General features: G+C 33.9%; 2 protein-coding genes and 1 long non-coding RNA gene across 4 annotated transcripts; 2 read left to right on the forward strand and 1 right to left on the reverse strand.

Moving 5' to 3' along the window:
- LOC105172495 (protein STICHEL) lies at window positions 227-6,181 on the forward strand. Of its 2 annotated transcripts, XM_011093944.2 has the most exons (7): window positions 227-1,029; window positions 1,108-3,005; window positions 3,227-3,443; window positions 3,588-4,154; window positions 4,542-5,253; window positions 5,736-5,817; window positions 5,908-6,181. In XM_011093944.2, exons 1-7 carry the CDS (start codon window positions 789-791, stop codon window positions 6,007-6,009), a joined length of 3,819 nt encoding a protein of 1,272 aa, XP_011092246.1. In that variant the 5' UTR covers window positions 227-788; the 3' UTR covers window positions 6,010-6,181. The 2 variants fall into 2 exon arrangements, with proteins under 2 accessions (XP_011092246.1, XP_011092245.1); XM_011093943.2 differs by having other exon boundaries at window positions 227-3,005.
- LOC110012671 lies at window positions 7,167-10,445 on the forward strand. The gene is made up of 2 exons (XR_002287858.1): window positions 7,167-7,494; window positions 10,117-10,445. It is a non-coding gene; the product is annotated as an uncharacterized LOC110012671 (long non-coding RNA).
- Window positions 11,260-14,492, reverse strand: LOC105172496 (F-box protein At3g07870-like). Its single transcript, XM_011093946.2, has 2 exons — window positions 14,359-14,492; window positions 11,260-13,045 (listed from the first exon to the last, which is right to left on the reverse strand). Exon 2 carries the CDS (start codon window positions 13,022-13,024, stop codon window positions 11,675-11,677), a length of 1,350 nt encoding a protein of 449 aa, XP_011092248.1. The 5' UTR covers window positions 13,025-13,045; window positions 14,359-14,492; the 3' UTR covers window positions 11,260-11,674.

Here is a 22,071-nt window from a genome sequence, read left to right on the forward strand (position 1 = left end):
TTAAGTAAGATCGAGTTTAGTCGAATTTAAATTAATTATGTAATAAATATAATATATTTATAATGTGATTGATATATAATTTAAAAAAATATCGAATCATATTATATTACAGTTTTTGATTGGACTAAGAATTTTTTCAAGAATTGGAAAGAAAGACAACAAATGGAGAAGAAAATCTCAGACAAAGAAAGAAAGAAAATCCACACTCATTACAAGAGAATCTCTGGAGCCTCAAAATCGTGTGTCCCGGGCGGGGCCTTCCCTTCACTTCACTCTTCCAAGGAGGGAAAAAAAACCACTTTTTTCTACTAATTTTCTTCGATTTCAACGATCAAGAAAAGCCTTTAATCTCTCTTTCTACATTAAAACCCTCAATTCTTGCAGTTGTTGTAGCAGTAAATCTTTCCTTTCCTCATTCATTGCTTTGAACCATTACCTACTACCCCCCTCCCCCCACCCTCTTTCTCCCCCCTCATCTGACCATGCTACTGGCTAGTTTTAAGCTCCCAGCTGTACATTCTTAATTTCAGCCCACCCCTTATTAATGGCGGTTGAGGAAATAAGTTGTATGCAAGAAAAGTGTAGTAAAGTTTGTCAGATCTGTGGTTTAATTCCATTTTAGACAGCCCATTTGTTTTTCTTGAACACATTGTCTGATTTTTCATTGTTTTGAAGAGAGAGAGGGGGGAGAGAGAGAAATGTGGGTGGTGAGTTATTGTATGTGATTATACTGTTTTGTTTGTGGTGGTGGTGGTGGTTTTTGGTTTAGAGTGGCGGGCGATAGTTAAATGATGTCAACAGAAATGGGGGGTGGCGGTGGTCGAGGAGGAGGAGGAATGGTGGCTGGCGGCGGTGGGAATATTGATCCAAGCAACCTACATTTGAAGAAAGAATTGACACAAATACGGAAGGCGGCTAGAGTGTTGAGGGACCCCGGCACCTCCTCGACGTGGCGGTCACCGCTGAATTCGGCGAGATCCCTCAGCAAGCATCATTATGTGCATCACCACAAGAATGGCCAGGTTGATGGTAATTCTGTTGTTTCTTCATCTGAACAGTTTTTGCAAGTCCCAAGTAATAGTAAAAATTATGGTAGTGGTAATGTAGGTACTGAGAAGGGCAATTTGATTGCGAAAGAGAAAGAGAGGAGGGTGTTTTTGTATAATTGGAGGAGTCAGAAATCCGAGAGTGAAAGAAGTAAGCAGATTGGTGAGGATGATGTTGAGAATATTAAGGATGACGGGTCGTATTCGTCTCACGATGAGAGTGTGGATGTGGATAGCTTGAGTGATGCAAGGAATGGTGGTGAAAATGATTCAAAGAGTGATACTTATTTGAGTGAGAAGTATTCTTCAGCCATCTTTAAGTGTAGAAACACAGATTTTACTCCATCCATTCGGCGCACGATTAAGAAAAAGTCGAGGAGGAGTAATTGTTCTAATGCTAGTCTGAGGCATCACAAAGAAAAGTTGCAAAAGCACATCATACTGAGTAGATGCGCGAAAGATGTCGTTGAGGGTTTGCCCGGTTTAGTTTTAGGAAGGGAAGATTTGGTTGATCAATCTGATGATACTGAAGATTACTGTAATTCTGAGGATTTGAGGAGGGCCTCTGCACTTTCGCCGTTGCTTGCAAGGCTAAAAAATAAGGGTTGGCCTAATTCATCAACAAAGTTGTTGAGGAGTGAACAGAAAGAGGATGACTCTATATCATATAGCACACCAGCATTGTCGACGAGCTCTTACAATAAGTATGGTGCTAGGAAACCGAGTATGGTTGAATCTTGGGATGCGGCCACAGGATCATTTAACGACGCAGATGATGAGGTGGAAGACCAGTTGGATTTGCCTGGGCGACATGGATGTGGAATTCCTTGTTATTGGTCAAGAAGGTCGACACCAAAGTCCAGGGTAGGATATCGGAGTTGTTGTTCCCCGTCTCTTTCTGATACTTTGAGAAGGAGAGGAAGCAGCATTTTTTGTGGAAGCCAGTCTGTGCATCAAAGAAGACATCATCGCTCATCTTTGGTATCCAACAAAAGGAGATTGGGTTCTAGGACAGGGGGTCAAAGTCTCGTGCCTCTTCTTACCAACAGTGCTAATGGCCAAGGAGGATCATCCATGGGCAGTGGCAACAGCGACGACGAGCTCTCCACAAATTTTGAAGAGCTTGATTTGGAGGCTTTGAGTCGGTTGGATGGAAGGAGGTGGTCAAGTTGTCGGAGCCAAGAAGGTCTAGAGCTAGTAGCTCTTAATGGGGAAGTACATGACGAAAGTTCTCCTGAAAATGCCAGGAGCCTAAGCCACAAATATAGGCCAATGTTCTTCGATGAGCTTGTTGGGCAGAATATAGTTGTTCAATCTCTTATGACTGCAGTCTCAAGAGGAAGAATTGCCCCTGTTTATCTTTTCCAAGGTCCGCGTGGAACAGGAAAGACTTCTTCAGCAAGAATTTTTGCTGCTGCTTTGAATTGCCTTGCCACTGAAGACACAAAACCCTGTGGGGTCTGCAGGGAATGTGCTGATTTCATCTCTGGCAAGAGCACGTGTCTTAGAGAAGTAGATGGTTCCAATAAAAAGGGAGTTGGCAAAATCAAAATTCTCTTGAAAAGCCTATCAGTGGTTCATCCATCGGCCCCTTCGTTGTTCAGGGTTTTTGTTGTTAACGAATGCCATTTATTGCCCTCGAAGACGTGGCTGACATTTCTTCAACTTCTTGAGAAGCCGTTGCCGCATGTCGTTTTCATACTTATAACCACCGACATTGACAATGTGCCACGGACTATATTGTCGCGATGTCAGAAGCAACTTTTCAACAAAATCAGCAATGGCGACATTGTTGCACGGTTAAGTAAGATTGCCGATGATGAGAACATGGATGTTGAGTCAGATGCATTAGAGCTGATTGCTTCGAATGCAGATGGTTCTCTACGAGATGCAGAAACCATGTTAGACCAGCTGAGTCTGTTTGGAAAAAGAATCACCATCTCCTTGGTGAATGAGCTTGTGAGTTTAAGCAAACCTTTCTTCTTTATATTCTTCTATTTGAAACATTTTTCACTCATGTTCTTAACCCTTTAATTACCCCTGCACTCGAATTTTCAAAATGAAGTAAATCATTCTCAGATGACAGTGAAAAAATGACATGGCAGCTCATTGTTGTTGATTCGTGTCATTTTTAATAGTGTTGGTTGAACCTACCAAATTATGATACTTTCTTTCTGTAGATAGGGGTTGTTTCAGACGAGAAATTACTCGACCTGCTGGAGTTAGCCATGTCTTCAAATGCGACGGAAACAGTAATAAGAGCTAGAGAATTGATGGATTCAGGAGTGGATCCAATAGTTCTAATGTCTCAGATGGCGACCCTCATCGTAGATATTATTGCTGGAACTTACCCAAATGTTGACGGCAAGCCTGATTCTTTCTTCGGGGGAAGAAACTGTAAGTGTCACTATGTTATGTTTTGATTTATGGTACACCATGTGTTCTATCCTATAAACATATCATTGGTATGTGAAGTTCCAGTCTCATTGGGTAACACGTTGAGGTAATTCTTCTAAGTAACTGAATGATTTTTTTTTTCAGTGTCCGAAAGAGAATTAGACAGACTGAAGCATGCATTGACCCTTCTCTCTGAGGCAGAGAAGCACCTGAGAGTTGCGAGTGAACGTTCAACATGGTTTACAGCAACCCTTTTACAGTTAGGTTCTGTGGCTTCACTGGATCGAACCCACTCTGGCAGTAGTCGGCGACAGAGCTCCAAGGCAACCGACGAGGACCATGTAATTAGGCTTAGAGAATCTACTGCCCAGAAGCAAAGAACTGATTCTCAGTTGGAACCTGAAAAATCAGCTTCACCCTCCAAATCCTTTCCAAGAGTGGCTCACCGGAACTCGACGAGCAAAGATAATCCCGTCCAACAGACTGAAGCCTCCAGTTTCAATCCCAATCCCAATCAAAGCCAATTTATCAATAGCGAAGCACTGACAGCCTCACAAGGTGATGGAAACGGGGGGAGAATTGCTTCAAGATGCGTGAACTCAAAGATGTTGACTAACATCTGGCTTCAGTGCATTGAAAAGTGCCATTCCAAGACACTGAGGCAACTTCTTCATGCTCATGGAAGGCTTGTGTCAATATGTGAAGCTAAAGGTAAAAACATTATCAACAAAGAAAACCGAGATACATTCAGAACTGTGCTACTCCTGTTTCTTTTTCATTCGAGTTTAACAGTAAGCAATATTATAATCTCTGCATGTGCCTTTTCACGTATGTTGAATTTTCAGAACCCTCTTACCCTTGCAATATCAGTTAAGATTTGTACAAGAAAGATAATTTTCAGACTTGAATGGGATCATGCATCATTCTTACAAGTAACTGCGGCTCGACTGACATTTCTAGGTTAATATGTAGAATGAATCTTGGATAGTATGGTCTGATGAGAACAATCTTAAACGGCATGATAATGAGGTGTTGTCTTTCTCAAAACATGTTCAATCAAGCTCTTTTTAGTCCTGAATTTGCAACTTCCATTTGCAGGAGGTTTTGTAGCTCATGTTGCATTTGGGGATAGAAATATTAAAACTCGCGCAGAGGGTTTTCTCAGCAGCATCACTAACTCATTCGAAATGGTTTTACAACGGAATGTGGATGTTAAGATAATCATTCTACCTGACACCTTGCTTCAGAAGCAGACAGACAAAAGCACTGCAACGAACCTGGAAAACAAATCAACACGCTTGAACGTAGCTGTGAGTAATTGTGATCTCAACTTCCATCAGGAGCCGTCGAAGTTGTCAACAGGAAGCTTCAACATATATGGGAGTCATCAAATGAAACCTTTCGATTCCATAGCTGGAAATCCAACCATGAGCGCTTCAAAGGAGAACAAGTCGGGAATTCCCGTGAAGAGAATTGAGTCCATCATCCACGAGCAGAGACTAGAAACTGCGTGGTTGCAGGCAATGGAAAAGGGCACTCCTGGATCGATGAGCCATCTGAAACCTGAACGGAATCAAGTCCTGCCACAGGACAGCACGTACCCTCCAAATCAATTGGAGGCAATGAATTCTACTGATGTCTCGGTGCAACACTGGGAGGATGAGTTAAATCATGAAATCAAAGCACTGAAAATTAGCGATGGAGCGGTGCCTCAGAAGGACCAAATTGGCAGGAGGATTGATCATTACCCCATCTCCCCAAGCTTGTTGCATAACAGCAGCTTCGCGAGCAATTTCAGCAAAGAAAACATGTAAGTCCCAACCTAATTATTTCAAGACAACATGCAACATGTCCACTATGTGCAAGTTAACAAGTCTGTGTGGATTGCTACAGTGTCTTATACTTACACTATCGAAACTGTAGATATCATGATATGGTTGATTGATCATCTTTACAATACTGAATCACTAGAAAGTGCACAATAGTTTTGGTAGGGGCGTATGACGACAATCATGATATTCCTCCAAATATCAGAAAATGAAAATTTGTGTGGGTCCCATTATTGTCTAGTTGTAGTTACTCTTATTTATTATCGCTAATTTTGCTTGTATTCTTTGAACAATTGCTTGTTTACCTTATTCTCTAACGGTGTCGCTTAAGAACATTACTACATAACGACATCAAACATTTCAACAGTAATGCATGTTTGTCAGAACGGGAAGACGATGTCACTTTAGCAACAACTCTTGCTCTATCAAAAACATTAACATCCTTGTCTTCACTTTCTTACAGGGGATATGAGTCTGGATCGGGGGCCGGAGGTTGCAGCGGGATGTTCTGTTGGAACAACACCAGACCTCAAAGACGGGGAAAGGTAATAACCTCTTTCATTCCTTATAATGTCTGCATGCAATAAATCAGTTTCTATAAGACAAATCCTTAAACATTCGTGCTACAAAACCAGGCTAAACAAGGCACTCCTCTGCGTTCGCGCAGAAGCGGTCGGTTCTCGTGGTTCGGAGAGTGCGCAAAATCAAGGAGGACAGACAGCAGATACAACAGATGATAGAAAAGGACATTCAGGTTCTTGAGTTTCAGACAGTTCTTGATCTTACTCTTACTAGGAAATACTTCATGCACTTGTGGGCTTGAGCAAAGTCATTTGTTTGTCCTATAAATATGATAGGACTCATTGAAGGATATAAATATAATGATGTAAAGTTATTACACTTGGACCTCTGCATTTTTGTAGGTCCATCCAATAAAAAGTAAATTGGGGGCAATTTTATTTTTTTATTTATTTACTTTCTTTTTGCGTTCTGAAATATCATAATTATTAATTATGTGGGGTATGTATTTATGCGATGGAAATCTTGGGACTTGCTAAGAATTATACTGTATTAAACAGTGTTTGTTTGAAATTGTTGAATCTTGAAATTAGGGTTGATAGAGGAAACATTCACCAGGAAAACCTAAAGATTGGGAGGGTCTTGCCCTTTTCCCTTGATGCTGTGATGGAGAGCTTTTCAATTGAAAATTGTAAAGAGAAGAATGCAAATCATCAAATTGCAAAGGAAGCATTTTGACTTGTTGGATGAGTCAATATTACTTTTACAAGTAGCATTAGCAAATTTTGAAATTTAATTAAGTTTATTTATTTTTCACATGAAATTCTACCATATATATAAATATATAAAACCTTGCTACGATTTGCATTAATTTTTTTTAGAAGGTGGAGAGTGGGGAAGTCTTTTGCCCGTCAAGAACGAAACAATTTACTAAATTATTTTCATAAATATATAGTTATAGTGAATAATACTGACTGATCTGAATATTTTTTATTTAAATATCACGAGTTCGAGTTTCACTGAAATTGTAGAATTCATAAGAGTATGATGCTGAATTCAGTGGACAGTATTCTTTGCTTTTTACTATGTTGCGGATCTATATCGACCAAGTTCAATAATGTCTTAATGAACTTTAATGAGAATGAATATTTTTTAGTATTTATTTATTTATTTATTTTTTTTTTAGTTTAATTGCACCTAACTATTTTATTATTATTTTTTTAAAAAAAAGAATGATGTAAAAGAGTTGGGGCCCAAAAGAAGGTTTTTATTCTTGAGGCCTTTTCTAGGCCCAGCCCATTAAACCAAAGCCCAAATTCTCTTACAAACAGTCTGGCCCATATACAAATTCCAACAATGAACATGCCGTTGTCAATAACAGCTCCATTTCATTCTCATCTCAAACAAGAGAGACGGAGAGAGAGAGAGAGAGATCTGAAGAAGGAGAAGCTGCGTTAATGGCGAAACCACTGGGACCAACAGGAGAGTTCTTTCGGCGGCGGGATGAGTGGCGGAAGCACCCCATGCTCACCAACCAGTGGCGCCACGCCACTCCCGGCCTCGGCATCGCTCTCGTCGCTTTCGGCATCTACCTCGTCGGCGAAACCGCCTACAATAAGATTTATGCCGCCCCCAAATCTCATGCTCACTCCACATCTTCTGCTTCTCATTGATCCAATGGCGACTTCCCCTAATTGTGTAAGGTCAGGTTCTTATTTCAACATGCCCTTGAATGTGTAGCATTTCGGTATTTTTCGGGGTTTTTCGGTGGTTCTTTTAGATGGAAAAAAAAAAAAAAGTGAGCATTTGAATGTGTGTTTGTTTTGGTTTTACCTGATGTGGTGTTTTGATTCGTCATGCATTATCTTTTTCTGCCGTTTTTCTGAATTAGGGTTTTTGTTGTCTTGAAGTGCGGGTGGTTTATTATACGGCAAATGGGTGCCTTGATGACGCCCATTTAGGTGCGTTTTCCATTTAATTGCATTCTGTTTTTTTTTTTTTTTTTTTTTTTTCAATGGCGACTTCCCCTAATTGTGTAAGGTCAGGTTCTTATTTCAACATGCCCTTGAATGTGTAGCCTTTTGGGTTTTTTCGGGGTTTTTCGGTGGTTCTTTTAGATGGAAAAAAAAAAAAAGTGAGCATTTGAATGTGTGTTTGTTTTGGTTTTACCTGATGTGGTGTTTTGATTCGTCATGCATTATCTTTTTCTGCCGTTTTTCTGAATTAGGGTTTTTGTTGTCTTGAAGTGCGGGTGGTTTATTATACGGCAAATGGGTGCCTTGATGACGCCCATTTAGGTGCGTTTTCCATTTAATTGCATTTTTTTTTTTTTTTTTTTTTTTTTTCCCTGTGAGTGGGATGGTTGAGCGTAGAATGCAAATTGATTGTATAATGTGGCAAAGATAAAAGAGAAATTCAGCTAATCATAAACAGACGGTTGATGTTGCTTGATGGCAGTGAAATGAGAGACCAGGTTGAAATCTTTGAAGCATCTATTAACACTGTTAGCAGATAAATTCCACTGACAATGTTCAGGCCCTAATTTGAGTTTCCATGGTGGTAAAAAAAGAGCATAATAGCCCGCCAATGAGGTTTGAATAACTTTGTGCGAAGTGAGATGAATGTGGGAAAGACGCCCTTGCACATAGATATCAGTTATCTCTTTCTGGGTTCTTGGCTGATATGTTTTGTACAGATATCCACCTGAAAGTTGGCTGGATAGTTGTTGTCAAGACCCAGTTAGATAGTACCTCTGGGCTTTAAATGGGAAGAGATTTCAAATTTCACTTCATATGAGATTGGTTGAGAAATAAATATTTATTCTAGTTATTTCCACAAAAACCACTCCTAGCCTGTAAGTTTGTGAGTAAACTTTAGCATGGATATATGGGATATAACTATAGCTTCCACTACACATGATCAAAGCAAACATGGCGAGGGACGGGTAGAGGTCTTAGGGCCTTGGATAGCTTGAATGCAGTCCCCTCTGTGAGTAAGGAGAAATAGGGTGGTTAATTATTTTTTTATTATTAAAAAATAAATAAATTATAGGATTAAGGTAATTTTAGTCCCCTAACTTCAGGTAATTTTCGTTTTAGTCCCGTAACTTACTAAGGTTCCATTTTAGTCTTCTATAACTTAAAAAAGCTCAGTTTTAAGCTTTTTTAAGTTATAGAGGACGCAAATGGAACCCTAGTAAGTTACGGGACTTAAACAATAATTGCCTGAAGTTAGGGGACTAAAATTGTATTTAATCCTAAATTATATAATATAAATATAACGAGTCGCGGATACAACCCGTGACTCGAATAAAAAAAAAAAGAATTTCCAAAAAAAATGCTCAAGCCGTGGTTCCAATTTTATTTTTTTCAATTTTTGTTTAATTAGATTTTATATAAATCAATTTTTAACAACATATTAAAGTTCAGAAAATCATAATATTAATTTTTTAAAAAAATACAATTAAGTATATAAATGTAATAGTGTATATTTTTTTATACAATTGTAAAAAATACTGTGAACTATACAATTGCAAATGTAAAAAATGTCCACCCGTTCCACAATTGTGTCTTTGGCGTCCACGTCGAGGTCTTCTTATTTCCTCATCCACATTTTGCATTGGCTCATTTTGCGCTTCATTATCATCATCATCGGGATTAATGTCCAACCGACTTAATGTTGTTGCAGAATTAGATTTCAATTATCACGATATGCACTAAACGACTGAAATGGAATTGGTAAAATATTGTATCCTGTTGCATATGGCTAATTAATACCAAGATCAAGCTCAAGATATACTTGTGAAGAATAATCTTGTGTTTGAGTTGGCAAATATGGAGTCAATTGAAATCAATCATCTTAAGGCAGTTGAGACATGTAGTAATCTTGAAGCGGTTGTGGCACGTAATAATCCTAAGGTGTATATACCCTAGAAGGACCAGCTAGGGAGATCAAGGGATAAATATAACCTTAACGCAGTTATTTCATTAGATATTGGGTCAGTGAGAAAGCTCTTGCTTTTTCTTCTACACAGGAGATGAGTGTATTTATCTTCTCTAGTTATATCTTAGCACTCATATTAATCCGTTTATGACCGCTGGAAAGTCATTTACATATGTTTTGAATAAAATAATGATAGGGGTGAACCAATTGTCTTACGGTTGAGATGAAAATAAAAATCCATGCAGGAATACAGTAGTTGATAAAATGTGTGCGACCTCTTGTTCCTCCTCTTCTAAATATTTGGCTGGATGCAGCTCTGCTGTCTTGTTTGCAGGAACCCGTTAACTCCCAATGTTTTTTACATGCTATTGTTGACCGTGCAGATGAGCTTCGCCTTGGTGCCAAATAATGGAGTGTGGTTATGTTTCTGTCTTCTCCAATTTCATGTCTGTGTCAACGATGTACCCAGACATGTTTGTTGCCTTCAGTCTGCTGAAATTTGTAAAAGAATTTAAGAGTAGTGTTTTTTCCTGTGGATCATCTCTCTCTTTCTCTCTCTCTCTCTTTCTATATATATAACTCGAGAATTAAACTCTTGTGAGATCTTATGTAAAGAGTAGGCACGACTGTGTAACAAGAGCAGATCATGGTTGGATTTTCAGCAGACGATGTAGCAGATAAACTCAATCACAGAGGGGGAACCCTCCGCACCCCCACCCAGAAAAAAGAGGAACTGCGTGACTAGAGGGTGTTTGGCTTGGCTTATTAAGAACATGTTATAAGTCCATACATCTTGTAACATATTTTTAGATATGAGCTTCTAAAATGTTTAAATTTATATAAGCGTGAATAAGAACATGCCTAAAAAGATCTTATAATATTTTATATTTATTTTAAAATAAACTCTTGAAATATTTTAATAAAATAAGATGACAGAATTTATAATGTGCCAATAACGATCATTTAATATAATAAAAGAAATTAAGGAGTTTGTTGAAACTTTAAAGATAAGATGGGATTTCTTAGAGTCTTCTAAGTAGCTTTATGTTTAGATTTTATAAGTTATTTACACTTTTCAATGAAAGGTTTTTTGTTGCTGGAAATATATTTTTAAGAGTTTATATGCTACCCAAACAACACGTCAGTGATTATAAAATTTTTTATGGTTCTTCCAAAATTAAATATAAATTTAGAAGACAAACTTCCGTCCTGTTCAGGACATGTGCGTATATTTAGAAAAGCTGGTGCCATCCTAATCCCTCCTATCAACAAACGTGTCCCAATTTGGACTTATTTGTCCCAACAATCCTAACTGTCTGTCAACCCCCGCACCCCAATGAACACCACCACTGCCTTCTCTCTCTCTCTCTAAAATTGGGTAGCTCTCCGCAGTGAAAAAATGCTGTCTTAATGTGCATATTTTTCCTTACAAATATGGCACTCTGATCCCACGACACATATGGGCTCAAGGAGAGCAAAGAGCACATCAATCCCAGACAGACCTACTACATGCATTCAAACTTCAATTAAGGACAACATAAACACTGCATTTCTTGTACTAGAAAAGGCATCTAATATGCATAACGACAATAAAAGCGCAAAAAAGGATGAGACCACCAAAAGAATGGAACCACAATAATCACACACAGAATTCTGGGCTAGTATTTCTTAATCATTCATGCTTATATCAAACATATTGTGGTTTTAAGCAGCAGATAAAAAACTAATGACAGCGTAACATCGCAGAAATTGCTATATCCCAAGTATGAACCTTCTCCCTCCAGGCGGTAAGTTCTTCACATGCAGGCTTTTCGCTCCCGCCACATCCTTGAGGGAAATTGCTATACCACAAGTATGAACCTTCTTCCTCTAAGCCAAAAAATTCTTCACATGCAGGCTTTTCTCTCCTCCCTCCCTCCACATCCTTGAGGGATACGAAGGCTATATCCCAAGTATGAACCTTCTTCCTCCAATCAGTAACTTCTTCACTTGCAGGCTTTCCGCTCCCACTACATCCTTGAGGGATATGAAGCTCAACGCATGTGCAGTAACCTCAGTTTTCCAAGGTCCCATTGACCTCAATTCCCTGAAAGTTCTTTTCCGAGGACTAAAAGAAACAAGCGACTCAGAACTGGATATAAACCACAGATCCCCATTGCTAAACAACTTAATGGGCCGATGCAAATCCTCGACTCGCAACTTACAGTAGAATTTCATGTCGATGCTGAATTCTTTTGACCATGATTCCTTAACTCCATATTCTCTCATTACCCAAACCTCAAACTCGACATCCTCGCAAATGTAGCAGATGCAGAGACAGTCTCTTAGGACCCCGATGTTGATCCAAGAAACCTTATTCATATACTGTACACTGAAGTGCGCTGGTGGTGGGACTACCTTGAACTTTTCCTTCTCCAGGTCAAATGAAGTTATAAGCTCAGAAGGTCTATTGCTATTGGTTATCCAATGAAGACAGCCATTGAGGAACGGATCAAACGAAGTTCGGTTCGGACAGGGGGGATTCTCGATCCTTCTCCATGAATCTGAACCAAGTGTGTGTACATCGGCCACCATTCTTTTTGAGTCTATGGAGTTCAGAGGATCAACAGATGTCAGATGCATGAAACTGATAATCTTGTACTGCTTCGTCCTTGGACTATAACCAAATCCAGAATGGTTGGCATAAGTACAATGTGGAGCTGATAAAGTTAGTTGAGGAAGCTTTATACATTCGCCAAGTATAGGGTTGGTAATACCATAGAAAGGCCTTGGTGACGAATCAAAATATAAACATAGTAGTCCGTTACATGAACCAACAAGAGTAAGTCGTTGTGTACGAAAACTGAAATCTGCATTCAGCTTACTTAACATAGGAAGCCCACGATTTAAATACGAAGGAGTATCTTGGTCAGCACTGCTGCATGAAGACAAAGTCGATTCACTAAGATCAAATGTAAAGAAGTGAAGAGCTCCCCATTTCCCAATGTTCTCTTGAAGAACCAGGTTAGTTGTTAAGGTAGGTGCTCTGGCAAGATGTACTTTAGAGAAATACGGATCCTTGACTAGTTTGAGAAACATCTTGCAAACACATTTACAGCGAAGTATGTTCATCAGAGGAAGCCTTGAAAGAATATCACATATTATGTGGACAGGCAGCTCAAGTAGAGGGGAAAACAGTGTACTGGTTGATTCTTCAGTATTAATGAACTGCTTATCACCTATCAAGTTGCCCCCTCTCTCTTCACTAACCATAACGGTTTCAAACCGTCTTTTGCATCCCTGCAACACCATTCTACAGACCGATGAAGAAGTCTGCATCAAAAAGAGAGCAAAGAAATCAAAATCATTGAAATTAAGAAATAAACCTCGCAGAAATTCCAGCATGAAATTAGAACCCGAAGTAGCTCAATATCCATTAGAACTTTGATTATGTCAAATAGTGCATGAATGATTAGATCAAAATAATTATAGCTCATGAACCACTTAATTATAGCAAATTTTTAACTATATAGGAAGGAAAGAACCACATGCAGGACCATAACAAAATTTTGAAATGCTGATATGTAATGTAATCATGCTACTTGCGTATTAAACTTTATGAATAGACCTCGAATTTGATCCAACAAGAGCACAAACAAAAACATTTTTAACCTACTACGGAAAAGATGGCCCCTCTATGCCTGAGTGGATTCAGATGCTCCTAGATCGCCCCAACAACCAACAACTAGGTAAAGGGGAACAAAGAAAAAAAGACATGGCAAACAAAAGATTTCATTTATAGCTTCTCAGTTCTCATTTCTGTCCTTGACAGACCTACTACACGTTATTCACCAGAAAAATAAAAATAAAAATAAAAATAAAGTATAAATTATAACCTTCCAGCCTATAGGCTGCACAATTAAGCAGAGGAGGGAGGGGGCTAATGAAACAGTCCAAAGAAGAAGTGAGTAGCCGAAATTCCACCTAAAAAATTTAAAGGGTCTCTGGGTTTAGCGCAATGCACAAAGACATTACACCATAGCATGTTTCCCAAATGATCAGAAAGCACGAAGGCTAATGAGAACTTGCTTAAATGAAGTAAATCTACAAGAATAAAGCTAGTCAGTCAGAGGTGAACCAAGCAACCATCAACTAAAAAACCAACCAAGAAAAAAAAAAGAAAAAATGATAAGGTTTAGAAGCCAAATCTATTAAATACAATCCTTTTTTTTTCTTGGTACGATGTTAAATACAATCCTGATAAATATATATATATGTGTGTGTGTGTTTGTGTGTGTGTGTGTGTGAAGTAATCTATAAAAGATTCATTCTCATCTTGGAAATCCAAAATTCAGTCAATTGCATGTCCCACAATCATTTTCGCATCTTGAACAGTTCGAATTCAAATCGGCAGACTCCGAAAGTCTCATCCGCCAAAATTACAAAAATCTCATCCGTGCCATCGAAACTGGGCCATAATCCAGACAAGTTAACGCCAAGAAAAAAGACCATGATCTGAGGTGTTCAATTTCACAATCCCCCAATTTCAAAATCCAGATCACGCGATCTTGACCGCAAAATTGACACCGGAAAACACACCGTACGCATGATTGGAGTAGAGAGATACTTGAAAAAGATGCAAGTACCTGTGATAACAGCGAGGAAAGAGGAAACCCTTCCCTGTTTTGCTTCGTTTTCAGCGCTTAGTACTTTTACCAGAGAGAGAGAGAGAGAGAGATTCCAGAGAGAGAAATGATTGAATAGTACCACATAGAGAGAGACAGAGAGGTAAGAGGGGTAGGTACATAAAAATATACATAAAATACATTTTACCCCCCTCAATTATATCAAATATCTTATTCACCCCCTAATTTAATATGTATAACATTTACCATCTTAAAATTAAAATTTTTTACAAAACTGCCCTTACACTATATACATATAGAATACACAAATATTATTTACTATTTTACGCCTTATATTCTCTTTAATTAAAATAAATATATCTAAAGTATATTACCTTTTTTAATTTACATTTTAAAGACTAATTATTAAGTGAGAAACGAACGATTATAAATTAATAATATCGAACTCAAATAGGCCGTTCTTATTTTTTATTTTAATTTAATTAAGCAAACTTTTTAGGTAAAAATTATAACCACCTTTATCTTTTAGATATATATTTCTAAAAAATTAAATAAAAGTATGGGTATTTATTTTTCCCGAAAATGATTTATTAAAATTATCTTTGTCAAAATTTAGTTTAAAAAATATATATATAATATTTTTTTAAGATCAAGTAGTCAAATTAATATTTTTTTATCTCTAATATTTGTTGTGTATTTATCATATTCATTTGTTATTTTAATTTTAATTTTAATTTATTTAGTTATTAATTATTATTTTTCATATATTAATTTAAAATATTTTTTTCTTCCAAACAAAAAATAAATTAATATTGATTTAGTTTGAAAAATACGCAAAATACATCATAAGCAATATAAATATGCATGACGTGAGGGCAATTTTGTCCAACTAACTAACTAAAGGGGGTAAGTGTCTAATTTTACTAATTCAATGGAGTGAAATGCAATTTAGGGTATAATCGAGGGGGTAAAGTGTATTAACCACTACAAAAATCTCACTCGGTCCAAATTTTAAGAATATTACGTGTTTGTAACTGAAATTTGGTGGAATATATCCAACTCAAATTCAAATTATATTGCATCTTCTGTTATATATATATTATGTGTATAAAATATTTTTTTAAAAAAAATATATTATATATTTTTTGTGCCGTATTTATTAAATGTAACCTAAAATATAAATTATATTTGAATTAATAAATTTATATTATAGAACAAAAATTTGAATAAAGTATTTCAACGACTGATATAAAAAAAAGTAAAATTCTCAATAAAATATGATTCAAAATTAAACATTTGAGGGTTTTTAATCATTTGTTTTTATAATTATTATTAGATATGTGAAATTTATAATTTTAAATTCATCGATTTAAACATAATTTAATAAATGAATAATCACATTGCACTCCCAGAAGTTTGATATAATTGAATATAGACTCCCTATTATTTGAAAAAAATTACGTCGATGCTCCTCACATTTATAAACTCTAACAAACAAAACCCTCAATTTGTCAAATTCTCCGAGTTTATGCATATTACCCTAAAAAAATTAAATAAAAAATCTATATTTACTTCAAATTGACTTGTTCATAATTTATTATAGACCAGGCTATCCTTATAAGGGCAAAGATAGATTTTTTTTTTATGCATTAGCTCCTGAAAATGTAGAAACGCAGTTGGCCGTAAAATAATTTATTTGACATGTAATAAGTCGATTAGGAAAAATATGAATTTTGGTTCAATTTTCTATTAATATTTTAACAGATTTAGTTAATTTTGACTAATGAATAAATTTATTTTTTTAATGAAAATAAATATTAAAAAATTTAAAACAAATTATATATAATTACAATAAATTTTAAGGATGTAAGTGTAATTATCCCATTAATAAAATGTGAATAAAAAATTCCTATACTATGTTCCTGGTCATGCACATGTCCTTACAAAATAGGATATTATCCAGTGTTGGCTTCCACATTACATAATTATTTACTGACAATTCTATCATGGTTCCCGTATCATCCCTCACGTCCATCAAGAACAGGTGCGGAGCATCGAGGTTCTGACACCTCATGATGGAAAAGTTGGATCAATGAACCAGATTTACGCAAAAGCACTTCACAACAATATATATATATATATATATAAATATTTTTTATTATTTAAAAAATTATAAATATATATTTCATTTAGATGTCTATCTAACAACGAGTTCATTTGCTCAAAATTTTTCATTCAATTTTTATAGTAAACTGTCAAAATTTGTAGATTTGAATTATAAATTATGATTTTATATACTTTTTAAAATTTTACAAAATATTTTTATGAACTAATATTTTCAACGGAATATTTACTTTAACACCCTCATTTTTTTAAATATTTTATATAAAAAAGGGTAAAATAGTAATTTTTACATGACCGTTTAAGAACTGCATAATTATTTTCTGTTTGAATGAGTATTTATAATTTTTTAAACAATGAAAGAGTATTCGTAATTATACCAAACTTTAGAGAATGTAGCTGTAACTTACGACAACAAATAACTACATCTTCGACATGTCTTAACTCAATGATTAAAAATTAAAATATTATATCTTTTTAAATTTCAAAATAGAATTTAGAGATAATAAATATGTATATATATGTGTACTTGACACGTGCTTCAAACAACATAAGTATTTTTTTATTTAATTTCAAATTAATTTTTAGAAATTAAAATTTTGAATTTATGGACAAAATTTATGTAATTATTATTTTTATTTAAAAATAAATAAATAATTACATCAAATATTAAAAGAAAAAAAAACTATATATATATTAAAGACAAAACACTGCTTTTTACATGAAAAGTCCCAATACTCTCCAAAGTTTGAGGATTGTAAAATAATTAGTTCAATCCTTTAATTTTTATAGTGAATTGGTCAAAACGTTTTTGTGGAGTATGAATTATGATTTGATTTTTTTTAAAATGAATTTTTTTCATAAATTAAGTGGATAATTTTTTTTTAATAATTTTCAACATTTTTCATCCACCAAATTCGATTTTCTTACCATTTTTTAAATTTATTTTGAAAAAGGAAATAATTACGTCAAGACAAAATTGATAATTCCAGGTCTTTATTTAAAAAAATTACATAATTTCATCAAATATCATTAGAATATTAATTAATAATTTTTTTTTATAATTATATAAAAAATCAATTATTTGAAAACACATTTTCAAAGTAGTAATGTCAGAGAAAAAAAAAATATTTGATTAGGTAAGAGATAAAAAAGGCAAGTGTAAAATGTAGAGGAGGAACAAAATATATTTAACCAAAAACTATAAAATAGAGTCACTGACCAACTGGAAAATAACAGTTAGTTACTTCAAAATTATTTTCCATAAATATCAAATTTGTAAAAACAACTTTATTACAGAGACAATTACACCGTCGTCCCCTAAAATTTGATATAATTATACGTAGACATCAAGTGATTTGAATACATTTAGTACGTCTGACATATGTTTCCTTCTAACAAATAGGTTTCTCCGTTAGTAAATATGGACCTTCTTTGAATTTTTTGACAATGTCGGCAAATTCGGTGAATTTTGACTAATTGAGGGATCTGCTTGTTGTACGAAAACAAACATCATAGTACTAGATATATTTTTTAAAATTACAGAAAGTTTACGTGTAATTATACAAAATTTTAAAAAATGACGGTGTAATTTTTCTTTTATTATACTAAATCCGTTTATAATAGAAATACGATAAATAATATCGGACAAATTAAAGAAAATGAAAAAACAAGAAGCACATCTGAGTTGAATATATGTATCAACTATAATTATTAAATTTTAGGATAAATTACAAGGGACTGCCTTAAAGTTTGTCTTAATTATAAATACTCTTTATTATTTAAAAAATTATAAATATCTCCCTTGAAATTACAAATGCTGTAACAAATACCTTCTCGTGACAGCTCATTATAGAGAGTATTTTACTAATTGATATAATTTGTAATTATAATATTTATAATTTCGTGAGGGTATTTATTATTTTTCAAACAATAAGAGGGTATTTGTAATTATGACAAACCTCAGGGAAGCCCGTTGTAATTTATCCTAATTTTTATTCCTTACCTCAACACTTTTTGCACATCAAATTAACTATCATTATTACACCTTTATTCCACGTTCAATCACATATTCATAAAGAAATTTCATCTCAACGAAACATATTGCACAAATTACACTACACTCCTTAAAGTTTAGCATAATTACGAATACTCACTCGTTGTTTAGAAAATTATGAAAATTTTCATCAAATTGAAAATAATTATGTAGCCCTTAAAAAGTTAGATGAAATTCCCAGCTATTTCGCCCTTGTTGATGTTTTTATAAAAAAAAATATTTAAAAAAAATTGAGAGTGGGTAAAGTAAACAATTTATAGACAAATCAGTTCATAATAATATTTTTCAAAATTCTAAAAAATATATAAAATTACAATCCGTGATCCAAAAGGGTATTTAGCAAGTTTACTACAAAAACTGAATGAAAACCTAATGGAGGCTAACGGAACGGACTCGTGGTTAGATGAATGTTAAAATCAGGAAGGTATTTTTATAATTTTTCAAATAATAAAAAGATATTTATACTTACACCAAAACCTCATGAGAAGTGAGTGTAATTTACCCAGACATATTTCATCTTATTTTTTCTTACTAAAATGAGATAAAATAAACCGCCAAGCATTCACGATCTAACTTAAAGTCGTGTAGAGTAGAGTTTTCAAGACTACGCCAAACGCGGCCTTATTTTTTTCTAGCAAAAAGTTTTATAAATTGCCCAAACAAACATGCCAAAAAAGTGAAGTGTGTGAGTGTGCTACTCATGATTTTCCCCAACAATATTTAATTAATATTTACAACTCTATTTAATTAATCCCCAACAATATTTATAATGAAATATTCGAAATTAGAATTAAAAAAAAAAACGTAATGATGATTTTGGAATAATTAATTAATACGGTATAATGCGGATAATAATTGCTCCTATGTGTAGCTCTAGCATATAGACTTTAGGGAAAAGTATTATTTCAATCCGTTAAGTATGCCTAATTTTAATTTTTGTCCGATAACTATGTTCATTTTTGTTTAGGTCCAATAACTTACGAAATTGCTTACTTTTAGTCCTCTGAAGGATTTTCGGACAATTTTATCCCTATGAGTGCATATGGACTAAAACTGCCTTTCAAAGTTGCATAGGAGTAAAATTGTCCAAAAATCTGCCAGAGGACTAAAAGTAAGCAATTTCGTAAGTTACTCAACCTAAACAAAAATGGACATAAATATCGGACTAAAATTAAAATTAGGCATACTTAGCGGACTAAAATAATACTTTTTCCTAGACTTTATCAAGAATTTGCGTTGCTATGGATTTTTATTTTTCAAAAATGTTAAGTATTATTTTTTTATAATTAAATTTATTTTATTTTGTGTTTTGAAATATTCTTTTAAAATTTTATTTAGTCTTTATAATAATGAAAGCTCTATAATTTTTCTTATGTATAAAAGTTAATCAATTTTATTTGTTTTAATAATAAATAAACCAAGAAATAGACGAATACTCATATCTACGACTACGAGTTACAAACATTAAATCTATGATTTTTTAATCGTGGGATTTCCATCTTACCATATAAATAAGATCTTATTAACCATTTAATGATCTTTCTAGGAATGACGGTGAGTGGATTTGATTATGAATTATTTGTTTGACATGTAATAAGTTAGTAGTAAGTCAACCAGAGTGAATATAAATTTTTATTTAAATTTCTTATTAATATCAATAAATTTTATGAATTTTTTAAGAAACTGAAAGATCTGTTTTTCTTTTTTTAACAAAATCAAACGTGAGGTAATATGAGAAACACAATGACACAACTCCAAATGATAAGTTTGTTCTTCAAACATGAGAAAAATCCTGAAATACTCTAAGGGTCCTCGTCTTTTTGAGCGGGCCGGATGCGACCCAACCCGCATAATCCAATGACCTTGATTGTCGATCATTAATCTCAAATTCATCTGATGGCTATTCAAACGACACGTGGCTCGACACAATTTAGTACAATTGGCCCTCTGTAAATACCAGTAGACCGCACTCTGCGACCTCCGTAACCTCAACATCAATTCTAACTTGAACATCAAAGGATTTTGTGTGCAAATCAATCATTACTAGTTCAGCTCGAGATACTCATCCAGACTCATACTCCATATCACTCTCAAGTCATAGTCAAGTAAGTGACAGATCAGTTTTAAGTCGCTGAGGACTTCAATCTTAATAATTAATGTTATTAAATATAATTTTTTAATTTATAAAAAATTTACATATAATTATATATTTAAAAATACAATAATGAATGGATGAATGCCTAAAATTGAGGAAGGAGGAGAGAAATGAGTGGGGAAAGATAAAAAGCAAGTGGCTATAAACTTGGCCAATGGCTGATGTTGACCGTTGTGTGGCAAAGTCATCATCACTTACACACAACAACCTTGTCTTGCCTCTTGGGACTTTAACAAAAAGGGAATACACAACTCCCATTTCAATGCCTTTTTAATTTAGGATAAATTACGACAATTTTTTTTTTTTATATTTGATATAATTATAAATATTTTTTTATTATTTAAAAAATTATCAATATCTTCTGATTTTAATGATCATCTACAATTAGCCCAATTCATTATATTTCATCCATTTTTTTTTTATGATGAATTGACCAAAATACCATTGTAAATTAAAAATTATAATCTTATTTATTTTTTAATAAATTTTTTATAGACTAGGTGGATGATTTTTTTATAATTTTAAAATTTTTCTATCCACTCCGTTCGGTTTCTTTACAAATTTTTAATTTTTGTAAAAAGTACAAAAAGTTACAATACGGCAAAATTGATAATTTCATAACTCTATTCAGTATTACATAATTTCATCAAATATTAGGGAGTATTTATATTTTTTTAAATAACGAGGTAATATTCATAATTATGTCAAACCTTAGAGAATGTTGTTATAATTTACCCTTTAATTTAATTATTCCCAAGTTTTGGTGTGTGGGCTGTATTAATTGATAATTTGTTTATAAATATTAATTTTCTAATATTCACAAAAGTAATTTCAGTTTTTATAAATTGTAATAGAAAGCACTTTTTTAGGGTAAAAGTTATAGTAATTATATCTGCATCCTTGATTTATGGTTTATTTATATAAATTATTTTTATCTTTTGAAAAATTACATATATACTCATAAAAAATATCAACATCATTTCACACGAATTTCAATTCTTTTAAAAAATTGCATATACATCCCCTAAATTCATCAACTTCACTATACAAACTATCCTATTTTTTACCGTTTTGGAAATTTCTATAATTATACAAAATATAAAGTAGTTTGTAAAATAAACTATAATTTAAGGGGTATAAATATAATTATTCTTAAAAGTTAAATATGCTTTTAGGTACTTTTGACTATTTTATAATAAATCTAATGTAAATTTTGACTATTTTGCTCTCCTTACAATAATTGATTTTTGGCATAAGGAGTTCAAATTATTATGTTTTGGGAAAATTGCACTCCTGGCCCTAAAGATTAAAAAATATTGCAAAATATGATCCTAAAGCGTAATATTTGGTCCCATAAAGTCAATACATGGGACCATATCTA

This window comes from Sesamum indicum, linkage group LG10 (assembly GCF_000512975.1).
Source record: "Sesamum indicum cultivar Zhongzhi No. 13 linkage group LG10, S_indicum_v1.0, whole genome shotgun sequence".
NCBI classification, from domain to species: Eukaryota; Viridiplantae; Streptophyta; class Magnoliopsida; order Lamiales; family Pedaliaceae; genus Sesamum; species Sesamum indicum.

What these genes read in the sequence shown, in the direction of transcription:
- LOC105172495 (XM_011093943.2), top strand. Translation starts at nt 789, where the DNA reads ATGATGTCAACAGAAATGGGGGGTGGCGGTGGTCGAGGAGGAGGAGGA. An exon ending in TTTCTTCGGGGGAAGAAACT is followed by an intron (nt 3,444 to 3,587) that starts GTAAGTGTCACT and finishes TTTTTTTTTCAG; the next exon opens with TGTCCGAAAGAGAATTAGAC. An exon ending in GTCAATATGTGAAGCTAAAG is followed by an intron (nt 4,155 to 4,541) that starts GTAAAAACATTA and finishes TTCCATTTGCAG; the next exon opens with GAGGTTTTGTAGCTCATGTT.
- LOC105172496 (XM_011093946.2), bottom strand. Translation starts at nt 13,024, where the DNA reads ATGGTGTTGCAGGGATGCAAAAGACGGTTTGAAACCGTTATGGTTAGT.